Source organism: Pristiophorus japonicus, chromosome 15 (genome assembly GCF_044704955.1).
Source record: "Pristiophorus japonicus isolate sPriJap1 chromosome 15, sPriJap1.hap1, whole genome shotgun sequence".
NCBI lineage: Eukaryota > Metazoa > Chordata > Chondrichthyes > Pristiophoridae > Pristiophorus > Pristiophorus japonicus.
In genome coordinates, this window is record NC_091991.1 from 52,487,929 (window position 1) to 52,500,018 (window position 12,090).

General features: G+C 45.0%; 1 protein-coding gene across 2 annotated transcripts in view; it reads right to left on the reverse strand.

Annotated features, from left to right (window-relative positions):
• Positions 1–865: 865 nt before the first annotated feature.
• The window catches only part of LOC139280756 (solute carrier family 13 member 4-like), a 124,549-nt gene continuing 113,324 nt past the window's right edge, over positions 866–12,090 (reverse strand). For both annotated transcript variants that reach the window (XM_070900429.1, XM_070900428.1), the window contains exons 12-15: positions 11,859–12,013; positions 11,024–11,185; positions 8,247–8,384; positions 866–6,750 (exon numbers count right to left, since the gene is read on the reverse strand). In XM_070900429.1, coding sequence (XP_070756530.1) covers positions 6,613–6,750; positions 8,247–8,384; positions 11,024–11,185; positions 11,859–12,013 — 593 coding nt within the window. In that variant the 3' untranslated portion in view covers positions 866–6,612. The remainder of the gene's footprint in view (positions 6,751–8,246; positions 8,385–11,023; positions 11,186–11,858; positions 12,014–12,090) is intronic.

The window sequence follows — 12,090 nt, forward strand, 5'->3', positions numbered from 1 at the left end:
ATTGGAGGGAATAAAAGGTTGTCGAGGTTGAACATTTGGGGTTCACTGCTACAGTTTATGCTCATTACCTAAAACCCAAGATTAAAGATCAGTTTCCACTTGTTTCCGCTAGCTTTGTGCCCACAATCCAGCACAATAGGCCAAAACCAGCACAAAAGATCAGGAAATTTTAAACACAAGTGAGATATGCCCAAAATTATTTACATTTGTGTTTTCCTTCATCTTTTCCACTGGTTCACGATTCACAATTCAATTTGTCCGGATTAGTTGCAAGATGCTGCTGATTGCGCTGCTTTGGGAAGGCTCTTCAAAGTGTACTAATTTTCTTAGGAACACAAGCACTAGTAATTTTAAAAGCTTTTTCAAATCAAAAAAATATTTAATTTACTAAGAAACTAATTAGTGTACACCAATAAAACTATTAAATTGTTCAGTATAGTTTTTTTTAGAAAGTAATTTTCAGTGATTTTAAATCAGGTTACTCACAGGTGGAAGACTGGACACCCTGATGGTAACTGGGTGATAAACCTATTTTCAGCTGCCTTAACGAAACTGCACCACTCTTACATACATCGAGGAATACTTTTTAATGGAAATAAAATAAAATAAATGATTATGTTCGATTACGCTGCCCAATTGCGCAGATTATGGAGGAATATACGTTTGTGATCATGTAAGTGAATTTTAGCGGAAACTTGTACTGTGACCTAGCCAGGACAATTTCAAGTGCATGCTGGGTGTCATTTTCCGATTGCGTTCAAAGCGGAAACCTACTACCAGATTTATTGCTCCGAGCCACTATTTCGATCCAGACATAAATGATACAAAACTCCTAGTTGTGACACTTAACATTTATTCAGTGTTTGAAACCCTAAATTAATATCAATACGTAATGTCAAAATATCGAGTGATTCTTCTTTGATTTGTGCTTTCATTCTTTAAAAATAGTGTCAAACATTTAAATAAGTGGGTCTTCTCATCTTACGCACTGACAAATTGGAAAGGACCATCTCAAGACATTCAACTGAGATTGTGCAGTGAACGTTATACAGTTTACATACTGGAGTAATGACAGACCAGTCACACAACAATGTCCAGAAAGGGAGCTAATGAACGTAATTCGAGGACCCTGGACATTCATACATGATGATCACGTTCCGATCTACAGTTTATAATGTCCATGTGATGGCTAAGGATCAACGTAACGTCCTATCTGGAGGACAAAGTTTGCAATTATACATATTTTTAAACTTCCAAAACATTAAAACAATCATATGCAAATTTCATAGAGATATGGGCACCTTGGTTCCTTTATTCCAGTTTCAATTTGTATTCTCACAGGAGAACGAGTTGTTCAAGAAAACAATCAGGTTTTGAATTTCCCAGACAGGAGATATCGGTTGATTGTTTTCATGTGATGAAGGGTAGAGCAGCTTGTTCTTTCAGAAACATCTACAGGCCGGGAGTGGTGGTAATGGAGGCAGTGTTAGTATGGCTCCTGAAATTATCTCCAACCGTGCCTTCTATTTCTGTTTGCTCTATGGAACACACCTTTTCACTGCTCAATAGTGGGATGACATTGTAATAAAATGAAAATATCTAGGGGACGAGAAGTAGAAATATCAACTCCTCCTATCAAATCGTGAACCAAATGTCCCATCGTTGGCCAGGAATACGCCAAGCCCTTTCACTCACACCAAAGATATTGTGGCAACTGTGGGCTTTTCCTGGACTGTCATGAGTAAGATCCTAGGTGCCAGGCAAGGTAGATTTACTGCAGTAGTACCACGCTCATGACATCCTGTATAAGATTGAAGCAATGAGCACAAGAGAGGGTTGCTGTCCAGTAGCTAATAACAATACCACCTTGTATTTGATTTTCCAGTTATATGCAGTTAGTACCAGTTAGACCTGGAGCATTATGAGAGTCTGAAGTAATCCATTGTGGTTTTAATGTGTAATGATGGGCTAGAAATAAGTTAATATGTACATTAGAAACAGAAGTGAAATAGAAGCAGCTTCTCAACCAGTGCTAGCAGACAACTCACATGCACTATGTGGATAGATCAATCAATATACAGGGTTTAGTCAAACAACTAATGATACACTGTCACATCCCAGGTAACTCGTCAACAACCTGGCGCAGAACAATAATTCACCAATGTACTGGTGCTGAGCGGATAACTCACCAATGTACTGGTGCTGACCAGCTAACTCACCAATATAAGGTTCCCACAGTTGTAATGTTGCTGACTAAATATCTCACGAGTGTACTCGTGCTGACAGAATAATTCAGGAGTGTTCCGGTGTTGACCTGATAACTGAGCAGGGTAATATAGTGGACTGGATAATTCACGAGTGTACTGGTGCTAACTAGATACATAACTTCATCATGGGCGGTCATGCAAAACAGACCACAGCGAATTGGCCACTCGTTTTACGGAAAAGAAAATTGGACAGAGTGCAGAACGGGCTGGTGATTCGCTATCACCTATTTTGCACTATTGCTCAAGGTGGATCTTTATCCCCATGAGTCTCCTGGCTTTGATAGGATAAGTTATGCATACTGCGTCTGACCAGATAATTCACAAGTGTAATGGTGTCAACCAGACAACTGCCAAGCATATATCTCTGTATTCTATCAGCTCTGTGCTTTTATCCAGGGGCGGTAACCTTCCGTACCCGACATGCAATTGCCCTTTGCGTCCCTTAAACCAGGTGAAGCAATGTCTCAGGCGCTCCATGTCGTTTCAGGGGCGCTCCCGAGGTGTCAGCGCGGCCCTGAGGTCAGCGCCCCGCGGAAGAGGTCAACGCTAGGCGGATGCTCCGTGTAGCACTGACACGCCACAATGCCACTCACCTTCAGTTAAAGGGAAAGGCCGCTACGGACTCTGCAGGCCCTTTGGTGGCCACCACTGGGCCGCCGGGGACATTCTCGACCGGACCAGTGGCCCGGCACCCAAAGAGGAGTGCCGGGCTGCATGATGGCAGCCCGATCGAGATGGGGGCCGCCATTGTCGGGCTGACGGAAGATTTGGCTGACAAAAAAAAAAGGTGGCCCGGGGCACACACGGCCTCCCCTTTAAGCAGTGCCCTGGGCAGATGGGGGCGCGGACATTGGCCCATGCCAGCCTCGCGTACAGTGGGGGGCAATTTCCCCCATGGGGTACAAAGAGGTCGGCATTGGGGGGGTGAGCGGTTGGCATGCACGCCGATGATGCCATCGCTGGGTGGGCGCTGGCCCAGTGCTCAAATCGTGGAGTGCAGTGCTAACTTCAAATCATCCCCAAAATCTTAGGGGCAATTTCACCCTAGGCACAACCACTGCCACTCCCCTCCCCAACCCAGGCGAAAAGTCAATTACGCCCCATTAGCGCCTCCTGGTGGCGCTAACAGGGCGCAAAAAAGGGGCAATTTTGGTCCCAGTTAGCTATAGGTACAGCAAGCAATTTGAAAAGCAAATGGCATGTTGGCCTTTATTGCAAGGCAGTTGGAATGAGGTCTTGCTACAATTGTACAGGGCTTTGGTGAGACCACACCTGGAGTACTGTGCACAGTTTTGGTCTCCTTATCTGAGCTGGATGCACTTGTCTTAGAGGTGGATCAACAAAGCTTCACTAGATTGATCCCTGGGATGAGAGGGTTGGCCTATGAGGAGAGATTGAGTAGATTGGGCCTATACTCAGGAGTTTAGAAGAATGAGGAGTGATCTCATTGAAACATATAAGGTGCTGAGGGGGATTGACAGGGTAGATGCTGGGAGGCTGTTTCTCCTGGCTGGAGTGTCTAGAACTAGGGGCACAGTCTCAGAATAAGGAGTCAGCCATTTAAGACTGAGTTGGGGAAGAATTTCTTCACTCAGAGGGTTGTGAATCTTTGGAATTTTCCACTCCAAAGGGCTGTGGATGCTGAATCATTGAGTATATTCAAGACTGAGATAGATAGATTTTTGGACTCTAGGGGAATCAAGGAATATGGAGATCAGGCGGGAAAGTGGAATTGTTGTCGAAGATCAGCCATGATCTTTTTGAATGGCACAGCTGGCTCGAGGGGCCGTATTGCCTACTCCTGTTCCTAATTCTTATGCTCTTATGTTCTATGGAGTTAGGGGTGATTGCTAGTGCTTCTTAGAGTGATAGGAAATCTTTTTGTAGGTAGCACTTCCTTCTTAGCCTTCCTTCTGTCCAGCAAAAGTTGTGAGACTGTAGAGAGCAGGTTGTTCTTGTTTTCTGAGTGCATCTTAGTAATGGGGCTCATGGTCACTGCTCTATCATTAAGATTTTCATGCCATAACTTGACCAGAAACTCACGTATTTCATGTCTACATTTTATATATATATATTAAAATGGTGTATTTTTGTGTTTAAGGTGATGCATATTAGTGGTGAAGGTGCACAATGATGCATATTAGTCTATTTTAGACCTCTAGGGACCAAAATTACCACACACCCCGATTGAGGGCGGAGACCTTCCGGGGCCGGAACTTTTATCACCCAGCCTGGAAATCCCGCCCCCGGCGCGGAATTGGGCCGTGCATCCCTGAAACGAGGTGGAGCGCTGTCTTCAATGTTCCGCCTCATTGGAGGGGAGCTCCCGGAGCAGCAAGGCGCTGAGTCCAGCACCCGATAAGAGACCAGCGCTACGCAGAGCATTTGCATAGTGCCAACGTGCTACACCGCCCCTCCCCTTCAGTTAAAGGGGAGGGCGGCTGCGCACTCTGCAGGCCTTTTTGTGGCCGCCACTGGACTACCACGGAGGCTATCAACTGGGCCAGTGGCCCGGCATCCAAAATGAAGTTCCAGGCTGCATGCTGGCTGCCATTGTCGGGCAGCCCTGCCATTACAGTGCCCCCCAAACCTCCAGGGCAATTTCCCCGGCGCCTCTAGAACCGCCACTCTTAGGCGAAAAGGCCATTGCATCCCGTTAGCGCCTCCTGGAGGGGTTAATGGGATGCAAAAAAGGGGCAATTGCAGCCCCCTAGTGTCAGCAATGAGCAAATCCTAGGTGATATATGGCCCAATTAGAGGCAGATTAAAGCTCCTCACCTTTGTCCTCACAATATGCCTTATTCCCAATCTCAAAAGGCTACTACTGGAACAAAAACCCATGTTCCGCTCCTTACACCAGCCATCTTTGTGAAATTGATCAGTTTGAGGTATTTTGTGGAAAAAGGACAGTTTTGAGCTGTGGACTATATCCAAGAGGAGAGGCTGAGACTCATTTCACATTGGACCCTTACAGCCAACAGAGAGAGGTGACCTTCAGGTTCAAAAGGTAAAAAACCTGTGTCAAAACTATGATATCTACTGGTCCTCCATATTTCTTAACTTTACAGTCTTGTTGCAGGCATTATAAACAGCGGAGGCGAGGCAGGATGACTGAATTGGTACAATGACTAAATCACTGAAATGCCAATTGCATCTTGAGCTACAAGTTTATTAGTTTTCTCTTTAGTCTGAGTAAAAACAAAGATTTTTTTTTAAAACACTGCAGCAGACACAGTACCTGCTGAGGCATAATCTTACTGGCATTGAAGGATTTTCAGGATGACGTTGTCCCTCGACAGAATCTGCCCTCAGGCAGTATCCGCCTAGTGACCTCCTTTCATTAAAAAGAGACATTTGGAACATCTGAATTCAGTGTCAGAACTCACTCGCGTTTGGTATATGTGAGGCAAAACCGTCTGCACAGTAACTGTCAGTAGCACTGGGAGAAAGGGATCTTTCTGAGCTTTGAATCCAGGGCACTGCCAAACACTCCTGGGTCAGCAGTGGAATGTTTCATGTGCGCATGTTAAGCTGACACACACACATGGATATAAATCACTCCTGGGAACTGCATCCACAGTGGTCACTGATCTCTGCCCCTGCTCTTGGACTGTGCAAAATTAACATTTTCATCCATTGCAAATCAAAGTTATCTGTTCTGTGATTAAAAGATAATACTTTGATAGGGGCAGCAAAGTGTGACATTGAGTCAGGCAGACAAGGAAGGCCCCATATACAATCCCCAGCCTATGCAAAGATAGATGAGCTCTGCTGGAGCAGTGGTGGAAACATTGCAATAAGTCTTTGTGTCCCGAGGTTAGAAACGGAAAATTCGTCCAGGGTTCCTGCTCCTGATTGCTATTACACAATCCCTGTTGGAAAGAATGCTGAGTGAGGATATGATCAGGCTTGGCTGTGATGTCTTGTATAGCCAAATAGCCTGCATACTTGTCTTGGCTCACAGAAGATAAATGATCGCTTGAGGGAGGTGCTGAAACCTGTGCAACTGAGTCATTGCATGAGCCACCACCTTTGGAAGAAGTAGAAAGAAAAAAAAAAATATTTTTTTTAAGAATCCCATGCCCCAATTTTTTTTTCCCAAAGATGGAAATAAAGCTGCAACGGTCCCCAAAAGGATTAAATGAATGCTCCCGATTTCGAAGCTGCCAAGTGAGAGGAGGTGGAGGGGAGGTGTGCAAAACTGTGTTCTGCACTCCTTAACAGTGCACCATCTGGGTAATGATTCTCATCCCTGTTCTAAGAGGTCATCATGGATGAAATGATTTGCAGGCTGGTTTCCATCTGTTTTGCACTCTCCTTGTGTCTCTTGTTCTGCATCTCTTGATTAAAGGCCTCCAGTTATGTTAGTAACAGGAACCCAGTCAGGGAATCCTTCCAGCTGGAAGAGGGGAAATCCCCAGGTGGTGATAGCCAGCATCACTGCGACCACACCGATCACATTCACGCCGAAGCCAGCTTTTACCTGAAACACAGAAATGGGACTTTCAACCTCAGTAAGAATCCTAGGAAAATAGCTGAGGAAAAATTCTGAGCTCCCAGTGAGGAATACATGCTCAAAACAATAGTGAATCAGAAATAGAGCTGTAACACTCCATTCTCCAACCTGTGTTCCCAGCAAGCATGCCTCCCTGCTGGGAGAATGAGATTGTGGAATTAGCCTTCTAATATCAGTGTATCGTCTGGAGAAGATGCTAACATACTCTGTGCAAGTGTCAATTATAGTGATAACTAACACAACTTTGTACAGGAATATGGGACAGAAATTCATTCACATTTTAATCTGGCCAAGCCACATAGTGAAGTATCATACATGCAGCCATGCTCAATGTAACCCAAATACAGTTATTCTGTGAGGTAGCTGTGTGCCACAGTTGGCCTTTAGCACACATGTGTGTCACTTGCACACAATGGGGCTGATTTGTACTCAGGAAAATTGGCGTTAACGAGACGGTAAGGGCCTCAACATGAGGTTGGGAGACACGCTCTGTTACCACCGATGCTCTGGCCGATGCCATTTTGAAATGCTGGAGTGACTGGAGCACCCACCTGAAACAGGAGTTAGGCCTCTATCCCGTACAATTTGGGGGTCCCAATGACGTAGTTAAGATCCGATTGCAATTCTATGGACACATGGGTGGAGCGTGTACTGGCATGCTCCACCCATGTGTACTGACGTTACAATCAGGAAACGGCCAGAGACATTTTAAAAGTTATCTTTTTGTGGAGTCACAAGGATTGTTTCTCCTTGCTCCACAAAAGTATTGTCTGTCCCTGCTGGCCCAAGCTTACACCTGCTAGGCACCACCTACCACCCCTTCCCCCACCCCAACCTCCAAAGGCCTACCTGCAGGCTTCTACCAGTGCACCAGTCGGCCAACAGTTGTGAGACCGAGGATTAGCCATATCGCGTCACACAACTGCCGTCCACAGCTCACCTGTCAAATTCAAATGAGGCCTGAGCCTGAAAATGGTGATGGCCTCTTCACCGCTGCTACAGGTGCTCATTCAGTCCAAAAGTCACAATTGACCTCAATGTCAGTTAAGAGTCCACAACTATGCCAATTATGGTGGTAATAGTGCACGACTGAGCTCAGTGTCTCAGTGATGCACAGAGGATTGCAGAGGAGTATGTGCATACACATTAGTGATCAGAGAGTGATTACCACTCAGTCATGCCATGCTCCCAACTGAGGAGAGTTCAGCTCACTGCAGATCCAACAAGGAGATGGAGTTAAATTGAAAAGCCTTCTCTAATACTTCAAATATAACTTGAACATAATTTCGGAGTGAAATATAAATTAGTTTGCCACCCTTTCTCTAAAATATTAACCTAAACATAACCACATTGTTGTACCCATTTTCTACAGCTCATCCAAAAGATCATAATTTCATTCCTGTCAGCTCTTCCACATTCATCCCTGATGCTTCTTCTCTGCTTGTAAAGAGGATGTGCCTTACCATATCCTGTATCTGGCAGTGCCCATAGCTGAAGACAATGGCATTTGGTGGATTACCAACAGGCAGCATTACAGCAAAGGACACACACATTGTGGCTGGTACCAATGTGTACAAGGGATTAATCCGCAGAGTTTCAGACTAGAAGAAAAGCAGAAAGGAAGTATTAAATGCAAAGTAATGGATCCTCGGGAGTGAATTTTAGGCTTATGTATAGAATAATGGATACTTGGTAATGAAGTACTGAAGCTTGAATAAATGCTTTGGAGAGATTGGGATAGGTAATGACAATGTAATTACTCCCACTTCATTAATGTGGGATTGATGGGCTTCATTAATGTGGGATTGATGGGCCCGTACCAGTTGCAGCCATAAGGAGAAACCCAATGCAGGCAGAGACCTGATGCAGTGACCCTCCAACCCCTTTTCCACTTCACTGTAACTGGGGAACTAAATCTTCCTTAGGTGCAGCAATCAGGAAAATCATCCCTGAGTTTCATGATGTAATATTCTTTAAAGGGGAAGCATTACCCTGTCAGAGAGATTTTAGGAAGCACAAGTTCCTGATACAACATGTTACAGCCCAGAAAATTCCTCTGAAACTCTGCAATATTGGGTGCAGAGATAAATTTCATGCTTTAACAGTGGCTGCACCGTGCCCAGATATCCTTAGTTGCAAAACTTAAACCCCAAAACTGGTTAAGGTACACCTGTGTTTACAGACCAGTAGCACATCTCACAATGCCTTTACCAGGCAAAAGTTCTCTCAAATTTTTAATGACCTCAAGATATTATTACCCTAGTCTTGAGGAGGTATCACTATGAAGCGTGATGGGGTACAAAGCCATGAAAGGTAACCTCAATTAATATATATTTTTTTAATTCAGGATATCAGTGCTTTGGAATGCAACAGTCTGCAGATTTTGCATCAATCAAGTGCTCACAGGCCTGATATAACTGGACTTAAACAGAGTAAATCTCCCTCTATGCTGCCCAGAAAACATTCCTAGGTCAGGTGCAGCATGGGCTGGGTGCAGAATAAAGCTTCCTTTACACTGGCTGAACAAGGGAGAAGGCTTCCACACACTGGCAGTAGTGAATTAGCAAAAGCACTTTAAACTAACAAGTTTATGATTTTACTACACCATGATGCAGAGGAAATCTTTCTCTATTAGATCTGAAAGGTTCATCCTCTTTCACTGCAACAACAACTTGTAATTATATAGTATCTTTAATGTAGTAAAACATCCGAAGGCGCTTCACAGGGGTGTTTGTAAGACAAAAAAAAATTGACACGAGGCACATAAGAAATTAGGGCAGATGACCAAAAGCTTGGTAGCGAAAGGGGAGAGATTTAGCAAGGGAATTCCAGAGCGTAGGGCCTCAGCAGCTGAAGGCACGGCCACCGATGGTTGAGCGATTATAATCAAGGATGCTGAAGAGGGAAGAATTAGAGGAGCGCAGATATCTTGGGAAGTTGTGGGGCTAGAGGAGATTCCAGAGATAGGGAGGGGTGAGGCCATGGAGGGATTTGAAAACAAGGATGAGAATTTTGAAATTGAAGCATTGCTTAATCGGGAGCTACCATTACCCACAACAAACATCCTCTTGGCCTCTCTAAGTGAGTCTGAAGGTTCAGTGCTAATCTATGCTGAATTGTGGGCTGTTCTGCAGTTGAGCTGAGCTACTGGGAAGATGGTTGAACTTCCCAAATCCATTTCAGTCAGGTTCCTCACAGCCAGCAGTTAGAGAAGAATTTCATTCCATCAGTTTTGGCAGGGATTTAAAATCAGGAGGCAGATTTTCATCAAGGCCTCTGCCCGCCCAAATGCCGCCCAAAGTGCCGCTGATGGCTGCCGAGGTACTGGAGGTACTTTGGGCACGATATTCATGGCCGAGGTCCTTTGAAGATCAGCGGGCAGCAAATGGACGACGTACATCGCCAATCTGGGCGGCAGCGGGCGGGAGGTCTCATTCTCGGCGGCAGTAAAAAAATACGAAAATAATTCGAAGAACTTCAGGGGACTGCATGCAGGTAAGTTGCTGTTGAAATTTTTTTTTTAATGTTCACTTACCTTTTTTTCAGGTTCTTCATACTTACCATCGGGGACAGACCAGCCTCCAGCTAGCGGTCCACCCCTGTCCTGCCGCCAACTCCCGCCCGTAAGAATCTGGGAGCTCGGTGGCCGGGAGCTCAGTTGCGGCACTCGGACATCCGCTGACGTCAACAGACAGTTCCCGGTGGCTCTCCCCTCCCGCCCGATCCAAGCCACCTCAAAATTGGCACTGTACGGATCTTCAGGAGGAATGTCAGTGGCAGTGGGCAGCAGTCGGCGGCAGCGGGTGGTGGGCTGATGAATTTCGGACCCCAGGTTTCAGAGATGAAAGGGCAATGTTGGCATTAATTAGTTTGCCTAGTTGCTCATCATGTTCTATTCAAGAACCTCTTCGCACAAAGGGTAGTGGAAATCTGGCACATTCTCCCCCAAGAAACTGTTGTGCCTAGGCCAATTTGAAAATTTCAAAACTGAGATTGATAACTTTTTGTTAGGCAAGGGCATTAAGGGTTAAGGAACCAAGGCGGATAAATAGATTTAAGATACAGTTCAGTCTTAATCTAATTGAATAGTGGAAAGGCTCGAGGGGCTGAATGGCCTACTCCTGTCCCTGTGTTCTCAACACGTAAAATAATAATTAGAGAAGCCAGCGAGAGACAAGACAGTTTTGTGACAGCACAAATGGCCACTGCTTTCATCAGTGTAGGGGATAGGCTTCCTTACCAAAGTAGAGAGAATAGGCAGGAAAACCGTGATGGTAGCTGGATTACTTGCAAATTCAGTGACAACTGACACTAAGAGGCAGGCAATTAACGTCACAGCCCATGGAGGGAGGTTGCTCATTGGTTCCATCTGACGCCCAATCCAATCTGATAAGCCAGACACCTGGGAGGAAAAGACAAATTCAATAAAGAGATGTTTGCACACAGAGGGGGGCTGTAGATTGTAGTAAAGAATCCTTTGTTCAAGAAACAGTAAGGGTATATGATGGTATCAAATATCTAAATGATATCTATGGAATACAGCTAATGGTAGACAGTACAGATCTGAAACCCAATTTCCTCCATGCATCCTCCTTCAGTCGAATGACAAGTCAACTGAGGAGGCTATTCCTTCTCCATACCATCTCTCAAAATCCACACGGTCAGCCAGCAGGATGTGCCATCCGTCCATAGAGACACATGACCATTTTCTCTTCCTTTAGGGTGGGGCAGTTCATTTTGGTTATTTTCAGCAGTATAGTTGCTAACTGTGAAAGCTTCTTCTAAGCTTGTTAGGTAGATTTATAATAACCACACAATGTGAAGTGATCCATATAACTATTCTATTGCCTGATCACTCCCATTGCTCTGAAGTAACCATTGTAACTAACTGACTGTCGCAGGGCTCCAGATAAGCTCACCAGATTGATACATGCAGGTGATACTTCCTTGAGACTCCACATGTCCATGCAAAAAGAGTCAAATTTAGAACACACAACATTGGGCACATTGGACTCACACTCACAACACATGGGCACACTGGACTCACTCACACTCATCGCTGTGCCTGCCTTTACCTTGCAGCCTGCGGCCAAGGCATATCCCCCTCCCACAAGGATGACAATCTCCCACGGCATGTGTTTCTGAAAGTCTTTCCAGTTTATCAGTGGTGCCAGTGGGTTGGGGTCCTTTGAGGTCTTCAAATTCTTTGAGTCATTTGCACTTTCCTCATCTGCACCGAAAAAAAAATACCAGGTTCAGAAAAAGATTGAAACTTAGGGGCCGATTTTCATCACCTCATCGCCCGCT